Source organism: Erpetoichthys calabaricus, chromosome 5 (genome assembly GCF_900747795.2).
Source record: "Erpetoichthys calabaricus chromosome 5, fErpCal1.3, whole genome shotgun sequence".
Lineage (NCBI taxonomy): Eukaryota > Metazoa > Chordata > Cladistia > Polypteriformes > Polypteridae > Erpetoichthys > Erpetoichthys calabaricus.
The window spans coordinates 164,803,088-164,827,079 of NC_041398.2; the positions used below are offsets into that span (position 1 = coordinate 164,803,088).

At 36.0% G+C, this 23,992-nt stretch overlaps 1 protein-coding gene across 2 annotated transcripts in view; it reads right to left on the minus strand.

Annotated features, from left to right (window-relative positions):
• Window positions 1–23,992, minus strand: part of prdm5 (PR domain containing 5) — a 295,484-nt gene that overhangs the window by 134,613 nt on the left and 136,879 nt on the right. For both annotated transcript variants that reach the window (XM_028802172.2, XM_028802169.2), the window contains one exon: window positions 16,662–16,755. In XM_028802172.2, the coding sequence (XP_028658005.1) occupies window positions 16,662–16,755 (94 nt within the window). The remainder of the gene's footprint in view (window positions 1–16,661; window positions 16,756–23,992) is intronic.

A 23,992-nucleotide genomic window follows, 5' to 3' on the forward strand; every position in this document is an offset into this window, starting at 1 on the left:
TTACTAACATTACAATTAACTCTCTTGAGGGGTATGTTACATGACTTGCCTTTCCATCCAACTTTTAATATTACTATTAACCATTGTACAGTAATAGTATGCTTGCATAAAATTAAGAAGACAGGAAAACAAGAATAGAGAGACATTTACGCTTTTTCATTTCTTGAATGTGGGAAAATTAAATAAATGGTAAACAGTAAACAAACAACAGGAACTTTTGTAGTTAACTATATGAAAACCAAAAAAATACTCCATTTGTTTTATAAAGAATTTAAAAGAGCTTAATTAATGTTCTGTACTGGGATGTGGTATGAACATGTTAGTCTAAGTGATGCTGACGGGGGCTCCTCTGTTTCTGGGAATGATTTATTTCTCAGTCTTGTAAGTTTATTTTACAAAATAAGTGGTGACATACTTGAAAATCAATTGCTTTCCTGGGAGACCATATTTTTTTTTTAACTATAATGTCTATTATATTAAACTTACAGTATATAAGACTGTCTTCAACAAGGTTTCATGTCAGAAGTAGGGGAGACCAATTTCTCCTGTAGAAAGGACAGTCCTTATTTATCGTGTTCAAAAGACATTTATGTATTTTAAAAGAACACCACATTGCTCATTTTTTATCATTTATAGTTGTATTGCCTTAAATGGTCTTTTATTATAAGTTAGAAACCGAGGAAACCAGCTTTGCCTGGGTATATCTGTAGAATGGGTTAACACTAGAATTACCAGAACTACGAAAAAACCCGTAAATCTGGCCCACCTTAAATCCCTTCGCACTTCTCCGTCAGCCTCTTTTGTCCTGTAAATGTGTCGACAAGCCCAAGCAGCAAGCAGACTGCTATACCATCCCCCCAACGCCGCAGAACGGGCAAGAAGTTCTCTCAGCTCCTGCCTTGACAAACACTTTCACAAAAGGTGCAAGTACAATATGACAGCTTCCGTGGTGCAGCGGTTAGATCTGCCGACTTATAATTCAGAGGTTGTAAGTTCGAAACCATCTCCCCTGCAAATTTACCGTTTTGAGTAGTGAGCTACTCTTATTGTTAATATTATACAATAAAAACATACATTTGATTTGTGTCTGTAACAGCCGGTGTAAATTTATAGCACTTGTAAAAGTTAGCGTTTTTGTTTCCACTATTACTCTCTCAGTCACGATCATGATACAACATCCATACACTCCCCTCCCGCCCTCCAAACACTGATATGACGCGGTTACTTTTCATCTGAAACTAGGAATAACTGCAGATGTGAGTGGTGTTTTGAGACAAAGGAACTGGAAATTCTCTTATCTGGAGGGATAAAAGCTGACACACAAACAATGGTGAATCTGCCTGCTTCGTATCTCACTGTCACTTTAAATTTTTTTATTCAGTTTTATTGAGTGTTCCTGCTCACGCTGAATTAGTATGAACCTTATGGTCTATGATGTCAAAGCCGCACTGACAAAAAAAACAGAGATATAGGTATATATGATATTTGGAATAACTCATTTTATGACCTGTATTGTACATTTCAGAAAACATTGTGGCACTGATACAACATTATTCATATTCATTCGCATGCCTTCTTGCGCTTGTAATCAGTGACCACATTGTTATTTTTTTTCCCAATCTTGCCCATGCAGTCGCCACATTTTGGTGCACTGTACTTTCTTTTGTACTCCAGGACATGCAGAGGAAAGAACAGTACACAGAGGTAAGTTCCGCGCTATATGCAGTCTTCAGATTCAAATGTTAACAGTTCCCAAACACCCAAGGACTGTCCTTTCTGCATTTATGATTTGTACATTTTGCAATGTACACACTTCTCTCTGTTAGGTTACTATTACACTGAAGGGGCTGGGGAAATGGCAGTTTTGGAACAGAAGCTTGTCGATGCTGCATCCTCTTTTGCTTTATCCATCGCGTTTTCTTGTGAGAAGCGACAACGAAGCTCCTCTGCAAGGTGAGCCATGAACACTCTTCTTTTCTCAGTGGCCCCCGTGCATGTCTTGTAGAGTACATGTGAGTTGATCGCCGCCAAGTCAAGTGTGTTATAGCACAAGCAAACGGCCACCTGCATGTTCCAGCTCGCACTGAATAAGCTCATGCCTTCTGGTGCATGATGTCAATGCAGCACCGGGCAAAAAAGAAAGAGACAAATATATGTGACATTTTGAAGAAATCATTTTATGACTTGAATAGTACCAATCAGAAAACATCGTTGCACTAATGCAATATTATTTGAAAATGAACAGCGTCAGATCGGGTGTGAATTTATACTGGCACTGTTAGTTAGAGTCAGATCAGAATGCGCGAAGGAGAGCGTGAACGTGACTGAGAGAATGAAAGTGAAAAAAAAAAAAGAACTTTTAGAAATACCATACATTTACAGCTGGTAGGTGAGCAAGTGATCATGGATCTTATTGAGGACGACCCTAGCAAGGACCTAACTTGGCACCGAGAGCAGTGTTATCCCCCTGTAGTTGCTGCAATCCAGGCGATCATCTTTCTCTTTCCAGATAGAGACGACAAGTCCCTTTTCCAGTCAGTTGGATGCCAGATGATGTCAGTCTCCCAAATGGAAGCAAAGATTGCTTGCAATGCCAGGAGGACAGCCTGTACACTGTCTATAAACAATATTTCTTCATTTGAAATTTTTCACATTTTATTGTTATACAACACTGAATTACAGTGGATTTAATATGGCTTTTTTATATTGATTAACAGAACAACACTCTTTAATGTCAAAACATTTGATTATAGTATAAATGCACTTGTATCTGGAAGGTCTAACTTGCAATGAGTCAGTATCATGGACTAACCTACAAAACGAAGACAAAAAAACATCTCTAGCAACTCAGAGAAAAGATGACTGAAAAGAATAAGTCAGAGGATGGGTACAAGAAAATATCCAAGTAATTAAGCATCCCTTAGAGTCCAGTTAAGTCAATCATCAAGAAATGGAAACCGTACAGCACAGCTGTAAATCTGCATAGAGCAGGACATCCACATAAAATGACTAATCACGCAATAAGACTAGTGAGGGAGTCTACCAAGAGACCTATGATAACTCTACAGTGGCTGAGATGCAACAATATACAACAGCTATTATCCGGGTATCTGCCGGGTACATGCCAGACAGCTTTATGGCACAATGGCAAATAGAAAGCCACTGTTTTAAAAAACACATATGACATCTTGGCTAGAGTTTGTCAGAAGGCATATGAGAGAATCTGTAGTCAGCTGGAAAAAGGTTCGATGTTCTGATGAGACCAAAATTTAGTTATTTGCCCATCAGGCTAAGCACCATATTTGGCATAAATTACTTCACATTATCAAAAACACACCATCCAAATCTTGGTGGTGGCTTGATTGTGTTGGTGGGATGCTTCGCTGCAACAGGCCATGTGAGGGTAGAGGAATAGCTGGAAAACACAGGGAAATCCTGGAGGAAAACCCGAGACAGTCAGCAAGCAACCTGTGCCCTGGGAGTCCAGATCTCAATCCAATTCAGAATTTTGGGCTGGATTTAAAACAATCTATTCATGTATATCTGTGCAACCTTGACAGTGGTTCGAGCAGTTCTGAAATACAGAAAAATAAAATGTGAAAACTTATACTTTGTATAGGTATAGCAACAGCTTCAGAAATTTTCGCGTTCTGATGTATGCCTCTCCTTCAATGTGTGGCCAGGAGTATTCTATTTACAGTTTTACACCAGAATCCAATCACACTATACATGTAATTATCACCAAGTATATTAACAATCAAAATGCAATCATGGTACTGTACTATATCTCTGGTTAATGACAGTATTTCATATAAATATGATTGTTTTTTTATAAAAAAATGCTGATGGGTTTTTGATGAAGAAATGCTGAATTACGATAAACTATGAACTATTGTAAATTTTGAGAACATTAAACCTATGTTTTAACCTATGTAGCAGCCCGCTGTATGAACATTTCTAATACTGTAATATTTATTTTATTGTATGTTGCTTTCAGTGTATGTTTGTGCAGCTTTCAGTGTGTTTCATCATATAAGGAGACCACATATTACATGCATTACCTCGCTTATTAACAGATTGTTTCAGATCCTGGATGTTATTTGCATATACATATCTAACCAGAGCAGGTTGTAACAAAGAAGAACCACATGCCTGGAGCTACAGCTGCAGGTAATATAAGGAATTGGTCGAAATGACCATCTGGGAGCAATGGACTCAAACAAAAAGAAAGGTATGTTTGTGAAGATCTGGAATTTCCCAGTGCAACTTTTACGGTGCATCTTGTCATTTTCTCATACCACTGAAATGTTTATTCTTATTTTTGGAATGCATTCACCTGCAAAAAGCTATGTTTTTATACCATCAAATAAGTGCTTTATTTTGGGACATTTCCTCTGTTTTAAAAGCTTTCTTGTTCTATGTTTTATACAGTGCCGGGAAAAATTATTTGCCACTTCCTCATGTTTTTCCTATTATTGCAAATTATTAGCACTGAATGTTTTATGGTGTTCAACCAAATCTAATATTAGACAATGAACAAATGGCACTTTTTACTTACTCTCTTTATCTAGCTGAACACCAACTTGTATGGCATGAAAAAGTAATTACTTGGTGTTACAAAACCAATTAAAGGGATAAAGTTACCTGATCGAACACAACTAGGCTTGATTATAGCTTGTCAATATAAACTTGCTTGTTTTGCCCCTTACCATAACAGTCCAGTTGCCATTTAACAAGCACATAGTACTATGATTAAAGGAAATTTGTAGAGATCAGAAAAAAGCTGTTGATAATCTAATTGTCTGGAAAGGGCTAAAAATGAACTTCTAAGGATCTGGAAACCCACCAAACCACAGTAAGAGCCACAACCTCCAAATGGAAAACATTTGGAATATTATTGAATCTTTCCAGGAGTACCCAGCCTGCCACAATTACTTCAAGGGCACAGTTAGAAACAGGCTTTTTTCCCCACATGAGTAAAGATAAATAGGTAAACTGGCATCAGTATTTCTAGCATCTTACCAGAATTTGGTAAAGCAAAAACCAGTGAATGCTATGTGTGTTGTAACTGAAAAAGTAAAACTGCAAGTGGAGGAAGTAGTTTACTTTTCAGGGTTGAAAAGTTTACTCTATGGAATATCATTTGACCCGAAATGAAATAAATAAAATGGCAATTATGAAATAAATAATCACATGCAAAAGTATTGTGATATAAGTTCATAAATTGTGGAAACAATTGCATAATTAAATAAGTAATTTAATTATTATGAAAAGTCATCTAATCATTACGAAATACAATGGCATTATTATGTAATTATTACGTTTCATTTCAAATTTTTAAAGACTGTTTTTATTTCACAATCATACCTTACCAATGGCTCTTTTAAAACCAGCACTATTTATTTCACAATGCCTTTTTTCAGGATTTTATGACTCGTCAATGAAGACCAATGAACCTTTTCCTATTGGTCAATCCTTTGTTGTCAATTACTTTTGCCTGATTCTAGCTGGTAGGCTACTAAAGATCTTTTAGCACTATTCTTCTGAAATTCAAACTGGTGAAATACTGAGGCAGTGTGAGTTGTGAGAGTCAGTTTTGCAGAATAAATACACAGAGATAATTTAACATACTGTACCTGTATGATGCAATAGGTATGTTTATTAAACAACAACAACAATAGTATGTTAAAAGCCTGAATACCTAGTTAAACATTCCCATTGTTACAATCTATAGTAAATGTCTGGTAAAAGAAAACACACTGCTACTCTCATGCTGTCCCTCTCCTTAATATAGACTACTATTGCCAGTATATCTAATCGCCTGCGCCTTCACACTATCATTCTATTTGTCTCTCTCTCTCTCTTTTTCAACCCAAAGGACAACCCAAAACCCCTGCACAGGGCTGTTGTCCTCTTTCTGAAAATCACCTCCTGACATCTTAAATGTTCCAGAGTCTTGTGGAATGTAGTGTCTCCCTCCATGTTCACTTCTAATGGGTTACTGTCATGAAAGCATTTAGCCCCGCCAATATGAAGAGGAATCTGTTACCACAATATGATACTGTTTTAAGACAAACTGATGATCCATTGGGAGTGCTTGGATGAATGAGTGTTTTTCAAAATATTCATGTTAATAAAACATTTCTTGGTAGTTTAAGATCAATTGGGAGCCGTGTCCACACGTAATCACGTATCTTTGTGATTTCTTCACAGGCATTTTTTATGTGGAGATGGAGATCAGTCAGTTTTATATTAAAGACTTCTTCATCACCATCAAATTTTGAAAATCACTTCTTTGAGCATTTTCAACTTATCATCAACTTGTCTCAAAAATAGCATCATGTGATAAATGATCTGTCTATTCAAGCTAACCGTCCCGACTTTTAACTGCATCAGTGTATTCACCAATTGGAATGCACATGGATGTCATTCCTGTGTGATGTTGTCAGTGTCTTTCATTTTGCCTGAATCATGAGTCTTGAATGAGTCATTACTTGAGAATCAGTGTAACGATTCTCCTTCATCTGATTATTGAAAGAGTCACTACCCAATAACCAGTCTAATGACTCTCGTTCATTTGATATGTGAATGAATCGTTATGAGCTGCATAATACACATTCACTTATGATTCTGTAACAAATATCTCATTTTAATTATTCATCTTTAATGCATTGTCATACTTTTGTGTATGGAAACAGGACATGGCATATGAATTATAATTTTAAATATATAATTATATATAAATAATAATATATTTATATATAATCTATTTTACATAATCAGTTATAGATAATTATATATAATTATTGATAATTTTCATTCTTCAATAAACATATACTGTGCATTAATGTAAAAATTGTTAAATTATATATTTGTGATGTGCTCATATGGAATGACATCACTCCCCTCCCCAGGACCTCCCCCCGGACCTACGCCAGACTGTAAATGAATCAAATTAATCTGTTCACTTAAAGGAGTAAATCGGGGAAAATTAATCATGAGCAAAGGATTAACCAATAAGAACAGGTTTAGCCAAGTGTCTTAATTAACAAGAGCAGAAAACAATTATGAAAAGAGGCAATAAAAAAATAAATAGCGCAAGCATTAAAAGAGACTTCCAGAAATCTGCCATTCGGAAAAGGTTGCTCTGTAAAATAAAAATGTTCTTTAAAAACAAGGCCATATTGAAATAAAACTTTTAATGATTACAAAACAATGACATTATAATTCATATTAATGTTATGACTTAATTTAGCTATTTAATTATGTGTTTTTTAATATCATTTATTGATTAATTTATATATATTACTGTACTTTTACAAGTGATCATTTCATAATTGCCATGTTATCTGTTTCATTTTGGCACAAATGGTATTCCTCCATTTGAAACAATGAAGACCTCACTATTATTGATAATTATATACAGTATTATTATTTTTCTGAAAACTACCTCAGAAGAGAACAGCTGATTCTCCAGATCCAGACAGAGCACAACAGAAGAGCAGTAAACACTTAGTTAAAATTTCCAAGATATATAAAAAAAGAATTCTAGAGCTTACAAACATAGTATTGTGAAATTTTCACTTAGTGATTCCAATACAAAATCAATCATCTCATTTAAATTAAAAGACTCTTAAACATAGCAAACTCTGGTTAATGATGCTGGTGAAGCTGTATTGGTCATTGCCTAAATTCTTAAATCATATGCTCAGCTGTTACTAAGTGTACAGTGATCCCTCGCTATATCGCGCTTCGCCTTTCGCGGCTTCACTCCATCGCGGATTTTATATGTAAGCATATTTAAATATATATCGCGGATTTTTCACTGCTTCGCGGGTTTCTGCGGACAATGGGTCTTTTAATTTCTGGTACATGCTTCCTCAGTTGGTTTGCCCAGTTGATTTCATACAAGGGACGCTATTGGCAGATGGCTGAGAAGCTACCCAACTTACTCTCTCTCTCTCTCTCTCTTGCGCTGACGTAGGGGGGTGTGAGCAGGGGGGCTGTGTGCAGCTGCTTCCTGAAACGACATGCTGCACGGAGCTTCGCATACTTAAAAGCTCAAAGGGCACGTATTGATTTTTTATCTCTCTCTCTCTCTATCTCTCTCTCTCTCTCTCTCTCTCTCTGCTCCTGACAGAGGGGGTGTGAGCTGCCGCCTTCAACAGCTTTGTACCGGCGGTGCTTCGCATACTTAAAAGCCAAAAAGCCCTATTGATTTTTTTTTTGACTGCTTGCTTTGCACTCCTTTGAAAAGGAAGATATGTTTGCATTCTTTTAATTGTGAGACAGAACTGTCATCTCTGTCTTGTCATGGAGCACAGTTTAAACTTTTGAAAAAGAGACAAATGTTTGTTTGCAGTGTTTGAATAACGTTCCTGTCTCTCTACAACCTCCTGTGTTTCTGCGCAAATCTGTGACCCAAGCATGACATTCTAAAAATAACCATATAAACATATGGTTTCTACTTCGCGGATTTTCCTATTTCGCGGGTGGCTCTGGAACGCAACCCCCGCGATGGAGGAGGGATTACTGTACATCATTCTCTCATTTCTAGGTGATAACATTTAAAACATATTTTCTTTCCTGACCAAGGAACAAGCTGTTAGTCTCGTCTTAACTGAAGACACATACATTCTATCTTAAGACTATTTATTTTTACATAAAATAAATTACAAAGTTTGAACTTTAGTTTATAATGGCCAATAAAGGACTAGTGTTCTGTTTCATCTGGATATGCTGCTATGTCACTTTGTGCTTCTGCTCTTTATTCTAGCTGTTTTCCTGCACATGAAAAGGGCACCAGAGATACCAGGAGCCATGGAATCAAAGATGAAAAGATTCTGCCATCATAATAGACTGCTTGGCATTGGAATGGAGTGGGCAGCTATTTGGCCCACCTCTCCAGGAAAATGACTGTGTCCATCTTTGTTTTTCGACTTTACATTATAATTGACCCCATAGAAGTTCACTTTCTACAGGGATGCTGCTGACTTGAGTTTGTGTTTTCCCTCAGCTCCATTGTTAGCTGGTCATAGCTTAACAATAACATTAATGCACATACACAGTATTGTTAGGATCTATTTCTGTTAATTAGGTTGGAATTGTTCTGTTTTACTATGTGTTTAAACTAATCAGTATCTTTATGTGTATGCATTAAATCATTAGTAATTCATAAAGTTTGTAATTGTATTCAATTGTTATAAATTTTGTACTGACTTTTCTTTTCAGAAACATCTCTTGGATTTGCGCTAATAAATCGGTGCCACAAATGAAGTATGATACTTAGCGCGATGAGAAAGTTGCAAAATCAACTGAATTGTCAAGCAAATTATAGAAAAAAACCCATCTAAATCCGTTAAGTAGTTCTCTCGTGAAAAGTGGACAGAGATACAAACGGGTCTAAAAAATTATAAGAAATTTTGCGCTTGGACCACGAAATTTTTAAAACCTTTTCTTAGCAAGCACCAATGGGCCAAAGGTAACCTACATTCCAAATTTCAAGTCCCAAGTCCTCATGGTTTGGGAGATTTCATGATGAGTGAGTCAGTGTTATTTGGCTTTTTTATATTATAAATAAAAAATATACACATACACACACACACAAACATACCCACATACATATACAGTAAACAATATTCATCTACCACAAACAGGCTTTGGGTTACAAACTAGTTTTGTTTCTGCAAACATTTTAACTCAATTTTGTATGCAAGTTCGAACTTGCACTGGAAATACCTGTTAATGGGGAAAAAAGGGAGAAATTGTATAATTCTTTAGAACTTACTGTACAGAAGAACCTTTCAAACTTTATATTAATACTAGAATTACCAAAGCCTATGAAAAAACTTGTACTCCCGGCCCACCTTAAATCCGTTCACACCGCTCCATCAGCTTCTTTTGTTTTGTAAATGTGTCGATATGCACAAGCAGCAAGCAGCCTACTATCCCATCCTCCCACCGCCGCAGACTAATATATTGTTATTTGGAACACATGCATTTCATGCGTGTTCCATGTCTACAAAGATCTATGTAAGTGTAGCATGACAGAAATGTTGAACACATTGTGATATAGCGGGTCCATGGCTTCCCAAAAAAAAAAAAAAAAAAAAAAAAAAAAAAGGGCCAGTTTTAAATCCATAGAGCCGTATCGTTCTCCCTGAGCACGACTGCATGACCATGGGGAGTTAATGAGGTAGTTGGAGCGAGTCACACCTGCACGTGCGGGTGCGATCGTTCTCAATTGCTTCATTGGCTTCCTACAGCGTGTGATTAAGGCACTGTGCCCATGGAGACATGAGGGTATATATATATGGTTCGGCACAAGGAAAGGGGGTGGTGGAATCAACGACAGAAGAAATCAAAGATGGGAGATCAAAGAAAAGAAGGATCGAAAGAGGTTAAAAGACGTGAAAGGCATTCTTAGCAGGAGGATCTGGCCACCTGAAAGGAGGAAGCAGTGCAAGCTGGGGCCCCGTGAAGGAGCGTTAGCTGTGGCGTTCTAGGGGCCAGTTCACCCCACTGAACATTCGGGTGGAGTGTGGCGAGCAAGGCAGGTGCCCTCCCTAGGCTTCCGAGGTGTGACCATGTGAGCGCGAAGGAAGAAGGGAGGAGAGCCGACCTCAGACGGTCTGGCCGTGATGCCTGGAGGCAGCCAAGATGGAGGTCGGCCGAAAAGAGCTTGTGGCTGTCAAGTTTCCGCTGGCTATGTGAACAATGGGTGAGCCGAGGAGCATGAGAAGGCGGTGGGCTGAGATCAGAAGGAGTTAGTCTGCATTTTATCCCCGGATTTTTAATGGATTTATTTATTGATTTTTATTCCCACATTTTGTCGGATTTTTATGGATTTTTTTATGTACTCTTTTTTGAGCACTGCACAATTGACACTTTTGTTGGTTTTACTTGTATTTTGACTTTTCTGTTAATAAAAGCACCATCTTCTGGCATCATCAGTTAATTGTCCTCATATGTCAGCTCATCTCGGTCATAACTATCGACGGTGTTGGTTCAGCAGACTTCCATGTGGGAAGAGGGAATCTGTAGGGGACCAGCATCGTCACATACATACCTAAAAGACAAACTTTTTTCATGCTTTAGTACTAACGACAAAATTTTGACATGAAGCATATAATGTGTGAAGACTGAAGTTCAAATATCAAATAAGCATTTTCACAATAGGTACAAGTATAACAAAACAAGTGCGCTTTTATTCAAGACTATAACCGAAGAAAAATAAATCATATTACTGTACTTCAGTGTCACGACTGCTTTGGTAGTACAGCGGTAAGAACTGTTGACTCATAATCAACAGGTCGTGGGTTCGAGCCTTGCCGCTTCACAAAATAAACATTTTGAGTAGTGAGCTGCTCTTATTGTTACTATTATACAATAAAAACATACATTTAATTTGAGTCTGGAACAGCCGGTGTAAATGTATGGTACAGTGGAACCTCGGGTCACGACCGTAATTCATTCCAAAACTCTGGTCGTAACCCGAAGTAATTTCCCCCATAGGATTGAATGTAAATACAATTAACCCGTTCCAGACAGTACAAACTTTATGTAAATATATATTTTTTTAAAGATTTTTAAGCACAAATATAGTTAATTAAACCATAGAATGCACAGCATAATAGTAAACTAAATGTAAAAATATTGAACAACACTGAGAAAACCTTGAACAACAGAGAAAACTAACATTGCAAGAGCCTTACGAACCACTCGCTGTAAACACTTTTTTAATGCGTTTTAAGCACAACACAGGGAAAAAAATGAGCATTTGAAAAATCCGTAATTTAATAAACCACCAAGAAAAGTAACATTGCAACAAATCACGCTACGAACCACTCGCTGTAAACACTTTTTTAAATGAGTTTTAAGCACAGGGAAAAAAAAAGGAACATTTGAACAAATCCGAACTTTATTTAAAAACCAACCATAAACAACCAAGACAGTAACATTGCAGGAGTTCACGCTAATAGCCTTACGACCCGATCGCTGTAAACACTTTTTTTTAATGAGTTTTAAGCACAGGGAAAAACATGAACATTTGAAAAATCCTTAATTTATACAAAAACAAACCATAAACAACCAAGTAAACTAACCTTGCATGAGTCGAGTTCTGGCATGAAGGAAGTGAGGAGGAAGAACTAGCCACTTGTAGGATAGTTTTGCAGCAAATCACCATGAATCTTCCTGGCTTTCTCGCATAACATCGCCTCGCTTACGCTATCCCCTGCAAGTTGGTTCTCGTTCAGCCACACTAGCAACAGTTTTTCTACCTCTTCCAGCACTTGAGGCCTCTGCTTGGTTAACACTGTAACTCCTTTTGCAACATCAGCTGCTTTAATGGCCTCTTTCTGCTTTAGAATAGTCGAAATTGTAGATTTTGACTTCTTGTACTCGGCGGCAAGATCAGTAACATGAACGCCACGCTCATACTTTTCAATAATTTCTTTCTTTATTTCGATTTCAATTTTCTTCTAACTTTTCTTCTCACCACTTTTCACTTTCTTAGAAGCCATGGTTAACTGCAAAATTAATGCAAAAGCACACGAAATACTGTAGAGCACAGAGAGTTCACAGCAAAAGCACGCATGTCTGACCGAAAACAATGCACAGGGAGAGACTGAACACGTGAGGAACATATCGGCGCGTACGAACCGGAAGGGAAACAAAATAGAGCACAAACAGTTCACAGCGAAAACACGCATGCACGTGCAAGCACACACGTCTGACCAAGAACAATGCAACACGCACAGAAATCATCGGTGCGTACAAACCGGAAGGGAAACTGGCTTGTTCGTCAACCGAGTGTGTGGTCGTAAACAGATGCAAAAGTTTGGCAAACTTTTTTGGTTGTAACCCGATTTGTACGTGTTCAGAGATGTTCGTGAGCCGAGGTTCCACTGTATTTGTAAAGGTTAGCGTTTTTTTTTTTTTCTTTTCAGTTTTATTCTCTCAGTTGCGTTCACACTCCCCCCGATCTGACACTGCTGTTTTCAACTAAAGATGTGCTATAACAGAGGAACTCAGATAAGGACGAGGGTTCTGCATCCGAGAAAAAGAACAGAAGCCCTCCCTGCAAGAAACATCCACTCACATATAAGAACAACGCAGCTGCACCAGGCATAAAGGCAAAAGATGGCACCATTTGGATGCAGCAAGAGGTCCGGCGTCATCCTGCCAGTCAGTCTGCCCCACACCTGTCCTTCAAAGAAAAAGTATGGCTTACAGAGCTCGCCAAGGTATCGTGCAAAGCCCAGTTTGTGATTATGTTTTGTGATGATCTTTACATAAAAACATTTATATGTTACTTATATAAAAGCCAGATCGAATGTTATTTACCTTGATTTATTTACGTATCTTCCTACAGCGTAAAGTCACAAGTAAACTGCAGAGCTTCCTGTGTTTGATCGACATGTGCATGCTGACAAACTACATGTGTACTGAAGTGACTTCAGCTACAGGTGGAAGCTCCACACAACTGTTGTTACGGTTCTTCCTTTGTCCAGAAACGGTTACTTAGGCTTTATGACCTTAGTCTCGGAAAGTCTTTCTCCCGTGGGGCGACTGAGATCTTTTCCTGAATAAGATCAAACAGAGTTGCCTTGGGCGTGACAATAATTTTGCAGTAAAGTAGAATTTGTAGAACATTAATAATAATTATCTCAATAGTTCCATAGTAATACTGAAATATTACAAAGTGTGTAGAATGCTTCCAATACTAAGAGACAAATAAGGGCTAAGCGGCACACACATCCTCTTTCCCCCTCCCTGAGCAGCACTCTTGGCGAATACCTATCAAGTGTCTTCTCCTTCTTTTTTGTTCCATTATTATTTGTCCTAGAAAAAAATTGACCATGACCTTTTTTGTTTGTCATAAAATGAGCATTCAGAAAAACAAGGAACGGAGTTTGATACTGTCAATCCTTTAAGAGTTATTGAGTAGCAAACTTAAAAATCAAATTCTTTTTCAACATGCTTAAATATTTAAAATTTTTCAGTAATTATTGTGGTCAACATAACCATATGATATTGGTGTTTGTTTGCAATTGTTTCTAATCCTTTTGAAGTAAAAATAATTTTGCTATCATGTTATGTTCTGGAGAAACTGAAGTTAAAATGTGCAAAGGTCCAGTGAAAAGGGTATCTTTTAGTGACAATAATTTTTAAATCTAGATATTTATACGTAATAAATCAAAAAATGTATTAGCTTATTTACAAGGTTGTATCATATGGAAAATAACTGCAAAATGTTATAGAAATAGGTGTAGTAGTTGTCACTTGATGCTCTAACAGAAATTCAATTTTACATACGGTTGTGCCCATAAGTTTATACGTACCCGAGCAGAATTCGTAAGATATGTACCATATTTTAAAGAAAAGATGACTTATCAGGCAAAACACATTTCATTTACTTTTTAATGGAATCCAAATTAAACTATAAGGCATCACAGAATAGCACAACCATTAAACAAATCATAGTAATAAGGAAAACAATGAGATGGTCCCTGTTCAAAAGTTTGCATACCCTTAGTTCTTAATGCTGTGTATTGCCCTGTTTAGCATCAATGATGGCATGCAGTATTTTGTGATAGTTGTGGATAAGGCCCTTGATTTTCTCAGGTGGTAGAGCTGCCAATTCTTCTTCGCAAAAAGTCTCCAAATCTCGTAAATTCTTGGGTTATCTTGCATGAACAGCATGTTTGAGATCTCCCTCATGTGGCTCACTGATACTCAGGTGAGGAGACTGTGATGGCCACTCCAGCACCTTCACGTTTTTTCTGCTGCAGCCACTGTAGGATCGACTTGGCCTTGTTTTGGATCAATGTGATGTTGGAAGATCCAAGTGCGTCCCATGCGCAGCTTTCAGACTGATGAATGCAAGTTGTCATCCAATATTTTACAGTAACATGTTGCATTCATCTTGCCATCAACGTTCACTAAGTTACCTATGCCGCTGTAGCTGGATATCTTTTTATATCCTTTTCCTAATTTCTATAATACAACAACATTTTCTCGCAGGTCCTTTGACAGTTCTTCTGCTTTCCCCATGGCTCGGTATCCAGCAAAGTCAGTGCAGCTCTGCATGAATTTAAATTGATCATTTATATACAGACACTGATTACAATCCAAAGCAGTTACAGGTATCCTTAATTTAAACCTGTGTGTGTCAAGTTGTGTGTATATTATCAGCCCCAACATTCAAGAGTATGTAAACTTTTGATCATGCCCATTTGGGTGACTTCATTTATCACTATGACTTAGAAAGGGCACACATAATTATGTGATAATAAATTGCTTCGCCTGAACACACTCCCGATTTAAAAGGAAAGCTATCTAAATGATCACTTATATTTTTCAAACAATGGCCAATATTTCACAAATTCTGCCAGGATATGTAAACTTATGGGCACAACTGCATATAGATGATAGTGAAACAATTTAAATTGCAAAGCACAAATAATTTAAAGTAAAATAAACCATAGGAATGTACAGCACGTTGACTTTATGCTTAAATATCCTATAGTTTTTGATAATGATACAGTACATCATAGAGTTTGAAACGGCATAACAATGGCACAAAAACCCACTAACAACTGATCCCTCAGCAGAAATTTGCAGTCTTATTGTATACCCCTTCAGATGACATGGCTGGGATGTGTACATAGGATGCTAAGTATTACAAGCAGTGATTTCTATTATTCAGCTGAACAACAAGCTGCTGATCAAGTTGCTTATCTTGATAGAGATTATTGCATAGCTGTGCATGCTGCCCATTACATTTAATGACATTTATACAGAAAACCACAAAATGATTGAAAATGATGTCACAGTCTGTATTGTACTACTCCTCACCACCATATGTGAGGTGAAAATTCAAGAGAAAGGGAAAATGTAGAGATTTTATGTGCTTATTCCTATTTGAAGAACTGCTGTAAATTTAGACAACCGCACTCTAAGGACATCCACCCCTGTGTGTGTGTGTGTATGTATATATATATATATATATATATATATATATATATATAGAATGAGGGCGAAACACGTGTCGTGTACTCTTTGCATTTATTTGACAGTAAACTATTTCAACCATATATATATATATATATATATATATATATATATATATATATATATACACACACACACATATACAGTAGGCATTGGGTATAATTTTTAAAGACTTTGAACAGATTCAGTAAGGAATAAAAACTAATTCTTCAACATTAAGAATTGAATGCAGTCTTTTGTTTGTTAAAGCTTGAAAGAGATGTTGCACTTCTCTTCAGCTATATAAGCCATTAAAATATTAAAAAAGATATTAGAGCAGCGTTTGGGCTATTATAAACTAATTAACTGTAAATAATATACAATGCAAGCTCTACAGCCAGATGTGAATAAGAAATTTTTAAGTCTCTTAGCTTAAAGTGCTAAGGCACAAAACAGAAACCACCATAACACACTGTAAAGCTAGCTAATACTTGGACATGCACTGGTGTGAGTAAAAGGATAAAGGTTTCTATTACATGATTTTAATAATGACTAATAATATTGGCTACATCATATAATGATGATACTTAAAACAAGCTGATAGTATATTTTTACGGAAATATTAAAAAATAAAAATATTATTTTACTTTGGCTTAGATACCCACTATTGTGTATCAACAAGTGTCTTTGTAGGGAAAATGGAGTCCTGAACAAGGCTTTGCATTCCTCACACTGAAAAGGACGCTCTTCTGAATGAGTCTAAAGATAAAAGAGGTGAGAAAGAAACAAAAGGGGAAATTAATTTTTCAAATGGAGTATAAACAACTATAACTACAAAATATATCCCCATGAATTAAAATAGCTGCTTTATAAAATTAAGCTGATCTGCTAATAAGACATGTTCCTTTTACTGTCGTTAAAAGTGGTTTCTACCATTTTTCTGGGATTGTTCCAAGACCTCATGAGGGGGAAAAAATAAAAAAAATACTAGGAAGCATCAAATATCAACACAACTGGGTGCACTTTGTTAATGCTTTATTTTTATCCAGACATAAAATACTGCCTTTTCCCATTATCTAGGAAAAGAGAGCATGTTAGTCACACATGTGTTGAATTTAAAGCACTTTTCAGAATCACACAGTGCCGTCAATTATTTTTGTTATAATACATCCTGTCCCCCTGCTGATGTGCTAAAGGTACAATATAAATGAACTTGAAAAACGTTTTAATTTTGAAGGAAAGCAAAGCGACAGGATATATATCAGGGAATACCAAGAGACACAGTACAGTCAGTGCACTAGATACACTGAATATGTTGTTTATATTTAAGATGGAATCATTTCAACTAATATGCTAACAAAAGTTATAAAATTAATCCTGTAGTGGTGACAATTTGTTTAGCTAGCAAACCATCCATAATTATCTCCCTTAATTTAAAATAAGAAACTACAAACTTAAGTATATTAAATGAAAAGGTAATTCAAAAGATATTAAATTTCTGAAAAATCTGTTTTAGGAGGTTCTGATTTCAGATTTAGTGTCAAGTTTACACAGTACAATGGAATTTTTACCTGCAAATTTCCTAAAGACTAGTGACAATAGTAATAGCTTTGTACCATTTACCAAAACAGATAAGGGAGAAAACTGACTGTGCAGCATTGACGAGGTCTTTAATAGCACTGTTCACCTTTTTAATAGAGCATGTGTCATAGCCATCCTAAATATTACAGAACAGTGCATCATAATACTCTGAGTTGCCTTCATTAGTCTCTATAGTGGTTTGCGGTCCTGAGTTGAGAAGGTGCTGTACCATGATAAAATGCTCATGGTGATTATGCACTCTACCGAGCATCTATAAATGTTCTGTATTAATTTTAGGTTAACAATAATGGCAACTCCAAGAGATTCAATGCGGGTAGACTCTCTACCACAACTCCTACTAGGTATATCTTCTACATTGCTACTGTAAAACTAAACACGATGAATACCTACTATGCATTTTATTGATTAAATATGTTATGTCTGACACTAATAATAATAATACATTTTATTTATGTAGCCCCTTTTCTATTTAAAATTAATGAATTATTAGAATGGATTAAATTAATTAAATTAAAACTTCAGTCAGTGTATTTCCACATACCAAACAATCTTTCCTCAGACACTTGTCAAATAAAGACAGAAAAGCTGTTAATTCAATTACATTAGGCTTGTCTAACTACTGTCACACCTTTGATAAACAAAATACCTACAATATGAAGGCATCATGTATTGTGTGACGTGATCACATGACCGAAATAAAACACAAGGCAAACTAAAACATTTTAGTCAAAAGCATGGAATTTAAAAATAATATTGAAAAAGTAGAACTAAGGTATAATATATCTGTCTGCATTTTAGGAGAACTGTTCATCATCTGTACAATGAAGTGAAGGTGAAAGCTGTCAGCACACAACAAAGACATTACTGGACATGAAAGTGGGCTGGAATTACAGGTTAAGAGATTTGCATACACAGTTTTGTAAATTGCATTGTTGAACAAGTATGGCGAACTGAAACATTGTTTCATAAATACACCATTGCATTCTCTGGTTTGTTTTCAAATTTAACTCTTTTGGAACCAGCAAAGCATCAAATTACCATCATATCGGATCAGTCCCAATGATGTACTCAAATGCAAATGGGAGCATCAAGCTGCTGTTATTGCAGCTCTCAAGAGTGGGGAATATGAGAACGAGGGTTAGAGACATCAATGCATGTATTACTCAGGCTAATTCAGAAACAGTGGTGGATTACAGCAAGGATAAACTGAGTGTTTCGTCTACAGGGCATATTGTCAGAGTGAAGGGGTCTCAGCTTCATGCAGAGTGTCAAAATTTAAATTTTTCTTAAAAAGGAAATATAACACTGTAACTTCTTCATAGATTCAGGTAGCACCCACAGCTAACGGGCCAGTAAGGCATTCAAGCAGGAAATAAAGACATCTGTTGTTGGAGCAATGTTTGATTTTTACTTAGAAAGCAAAAACATATTTAAATTTGAATGGTTTTGATCCACAGTAACTTTATATTATAGTTTGATTGCATAATTATTGTCACATGTACAGAGTACCGTAAAATTCTTACATGTATTAATCAACATGTAATACGTCTTAAATTACTGCAGTGGATTTTTTTTTATATATTTTAAGACTACTTTAATAATAAAAAAAACTTATAAAAACAATGTGCATATTTATGTACCGATTTTAATTTATTTTGCAATGTTTTAACTTATCAATGTGCAATAAGTGAAACTTTTATATATATATATATAATATATAATATTATGGTTCTGTACATTACCACAATGAATTTTAAATGAAACCACTCAGATGCAGCTGAAGTGCAGACTTTCAGCTTTAATTCAGTGGGGTGAACAAAATGATTGCATAAAAACGTGAGGCAACTAAAGCAATTTTTAACACAATTTTTTAACAAAATTAGAAAAAAAGTTGTCTCTGTCCAAATATTTATGGACCTAACTGTATAAACACACACACACACACACACACACACACACACACGCACACGCACACACACACACACACACACACACACACACACACACACAGCTACTTCTGAATATATAAATTTAACTCTATGAAGTGAACTCTGTCTATATAAGGTCAAATTTATATATATAAAATTACATTTGAAATATATGGAGTAGCTTCTGAATACAAACTGAAAACTGAATATATAAAATCAAATGTAGTGTGTACTTAGTCACTGAATAAAATATGGATCTTAAATATGTATCAGATATGGAGTTTTAAAATTATTAAATAATTCATGACAGGTCTTGTGTGTATGTGTTGTGTATTTTACACATAAACAGAGTATACTGTATTTATACATACATTCAATGTATATTTTTATATACATTTACTGTTTACTTTTGCTAATAACTAAGTACTTTTATCAACACAGTTCAAATAAAATATGTCAAGAAAACTTGGAAATGAATAAGTAAATGAATAAGTATATACAGTATCTAGAGTATATCTTTCAACCTGAACATCTCTATTTATCACCCAGCAGAATTAAGTGTCCAACAGGAGCTAACACTGAAAAAGGCAGCAGTCCATGAGAAGGCATATCAATGGACATTTATGTATACTTCATATACACTAATTAGTTCATCCACTTTCCAACTCACCTTGTTACAAAACAGGTCTAAATTGGCAATGTCTTGTGTTAGACAGGTATTAATGTTTGTTCCTAAAATATATTTTTATTGAAAATTCCATATAGCTTATCACCAAAAGAACATAGTACATCCATTCTGGCCTGTTGGAGGCAGAATTTTCAATTGGGGTGCTCCTCTTAAGTGATGACTAAAACTCTGTTCAGAGGGCAAGAGAAAAGGGGTACAGATACAGTCATTAGAACGAGCAAGGAATGCTGCATTATTTTATGGTGCGCTTCCTGCAGGGGACAGCACAAAGCTGTATATTCAGAATATTTCCTGTAATCTGACTGCACTAGCTTGAAAATACACCAGATGTAGCAATGAAACTTTGAAATGACATGTGGAGCACTTGAGCTGCTATCAGAAAAGAACTGCATTTGATTTCTGGTGAAGAAACAGCACCAATCTTTTTTTAATTATAGAATTTAAGTTTTATGCTGTTTTAACTATTACTTTATATGATTTTAAACTGTTGTGATTTTAAGTCATGTGAATGTGATGTGCATTTTCCCCACTAATATCCACAGAGAGAAAATTCAATGTAAATTTTCAGAATAAAAAAACTGTAATTTCAGTACATTTTAATTGTGTTTTTTTAGGACATTACAGGACACATTACAAGACAAAAACAAACCCTCTTGATGGTAATAACACTAGCTAAATACCCCATGAAAATATAAACAACCTAATTTCATCCTCTTCATAAATGCTTTACCCTAGTAATTTATATTATGGTGGGTAATGGTTTTAACATTCCTTATCTGATATTTTAATGAGTATATTCTGTACTTCATAACATGTTACCGTATAATGTTGTATATATTACATATTGTACAGTAGAAAGAAATCCAACTGCTGTTACACTTAAAAAAATGCACTAATATTTCATAGTAACATTAGAAATTGTACATCTAAGCAGGTAAAACATATCACTAGTGGTTGTTTTGGAAAAATGTTAACATTATTTTTACTTATTAAAAAACCTTATTGCCCTTATTGTGGTAATGGATAAAAGAATAATATAATGCGCTGCATCCAAGTTTTCAGATGCTAATCAAAGCATTACCTTTTATTTTCTTTCATGCATTGCTACAAATCAGATACAAAAAATGTATTATTAACAGCAGACAAAATGGAAATTCAAAAAGAACACTGGCTAGTGGTGCTGCATTCACATCCTGAGCATTGTTGTTGCCTGTATGGAGTTTGCATGTTCTTCGCATGTCTAAGATGGTTTTTCTTCAAATTCCACATACACTTGCATATGCACTAAATACAAGGTTCACTAGCTCCCACCTTCTGTGTAATTGTAAGTACGAATGCTTATGTATAAAAAAAGTGTATTTTCCACTTGTGACCTTCACTTGATTTCAAGAAAAGTTGTGCTTTGTAGGTGAACAAACGAATAATGTGTGTGGAGCTAAGTGTGCCCAGTAATAAAATGATGCTTGCTTTCCACTTAATGCTGCTCTGATAGGCATTTGGCTCATGCAACCTAGTGCTGGTTTTAAATGATTCCAGAAAATGGAAGAGTGTGTTACAGTACAGTCCGATTTAACATTCCCATATTTAGTGTTTTCTTGTCTGAACAGGCATAAGTATTTTAAGGCTAATATTTAAATTTTACCTGGATATGTCTGTGTTCTGAGTTTTACCTTAAATTCACTGGTCAACAAGCATTTTGCTACTGGGATTCTTTTACCTGTACTTTAACAAATTTCATTTGCTGACTCCAAATCTGAAAAATGTTTTCGTCCAGCATGTCCCATTTTTTAGTTATGATGTTCCAGGTCTTGGACAACTAGGGTGACTGGACAGTAAAGGCGATGCATTTCAGCATTTATGAAATAAGTTTGGTCTCGAAAAATGAAGGCAAAATTAAGGAAGGTGTTTTTGTTGGCCCTGAAATCCATGAACTGATGTTTGACAATGAGTTCAAAAAGAAATTGAAGCCAACTGAATCATCACTCTCATTTGTGCAGGTTGTCCAGAATTTTCTTGACAGTCACAGACCAGAGAATTATACTGAGGTTCTGGAGAATATGCTGAAAGTATATTAGCATACAGGAGCCAGAATGTCACTGAAGACGCATTTTTTACATTCTCATCTCGACTTTTTTCCACCAAATCTAACGATATCAGAGATGAGCATGGGGAAAGATTTCATCAAGATATAAAGGTGACGGAAAACTGATATCGGGTAAAATTCACTCCAAGAATGATGGGTGACTACTGTTGGTTCTTGCAAAGAGAGACAAATGTGAAGTACAAGCGCAAAAGCGAGTGCCTCCAACATTTTTGGGCATGCTGACCTCATTTTTATATTGAGGTAAATTGGCATAGATATACTTTAACGTGTCTCTGGTATCGTCTTCTGGTTTGTTTTCAGAATAAACACATCAAAACAATTTTGGTGGGACATAGTCCAAACTCCAGATATCATGTTGATATATTATATTGATATTCAAAAGTGTCAAAAAAACATCAATGATGTGTATTTCAAAAACCTGATGTGCTAGCTTAATTCCGATTTTATATATGGAATCATTGTAAAAAACTTAATAAAGAGCTGCTCTGAAGTTCTCAGAAGCAAACAAAAAAGATTTTTTTGTAGACCAGTGTTATTTTTAAGCCCAGCCAAGATGAGAGGATTAATGGAGGGAATGGGAGAGATTGAGGTCAAGAGCAGTTCCTTTCCCAGTGAAGCAGATGGCACTGCTCATCTAGCATGGACCTGGTATGGATGCCCACAGGGATCCATGGGAATCGTAGTCCTGAATGACTGCCCTGTTGGGTTCCTAGGGTGCTGCTGGAGGGCACTGTAGAGAGAGTGACCACCTGTTTCGTAGACCTTCTGATGACCCTAAAGTGATTCCACCATTCAGTACTACAGCACCGGAAGTACTCCCAGATCCAACGTAAAAGGAAGCCGTCCGGACTCCTCCAGACAAGTCAGAATTATGAGGTAGTGGGCGACACTCAACTGGAGGCAGGAAAGAGTAAAAAATGTACTTGTTTTGGAGTGTTTTGGCTAATGTTTGTTTGTAAAAGTGTTGGTGAAAAATAAAAAAATATTGTATTCGAACCCGGAGTTGTGTTGGGTAGCATTGTGTCTGAGGTTTGGGATACAGTGGTGCCTTCTTGTGCTCACAATCTGTAGCACAACCAACATTTAATGCTGAAACTATAAACACTATAACATAAAGCTGCAAGATTATGAAAAGGTTATGACTGCCATTTCTGATAATATTAAAGCTCTGGGAAAAAATGTAACACTTCAACAAAAGCACATGAAGCACATGGGAGAAATGAAATATCAGAGGTTTCCTTTCATAAGAAAAGGTGACATTCTTCACATGGACAAAGCATTCCTCTCATTTTACAGGTACTGTTACTGCCTCTTATTAGTACATGTGGAAAACTAGTTTGAAGAGAGTTTAGATCCCAAAACACAAATAAATAATCCCATCTTTAATTCCACTAAAGTTTAACAGGAAAACACCTTTCACCACTGATCATATACAGTGGTGTGAAAAACTATTTGCCCCCTTCCTGATTTCTTATTCTTTTGCATGTTTGTCACAGAAAATGTTTCTGATCATCAAACACATTTAACCATTAGTCAAATATAACACAAGTAAACACAAAATGCAGTTTGTAAATGGTGGTTTTTATTATTTAGGGAGAAAAAAAAATCCAAACCTACATGACCCTGTGTGAAAAAGTAATTGCCCCCTGAACCTAATAACTGGTTGGGCCACCC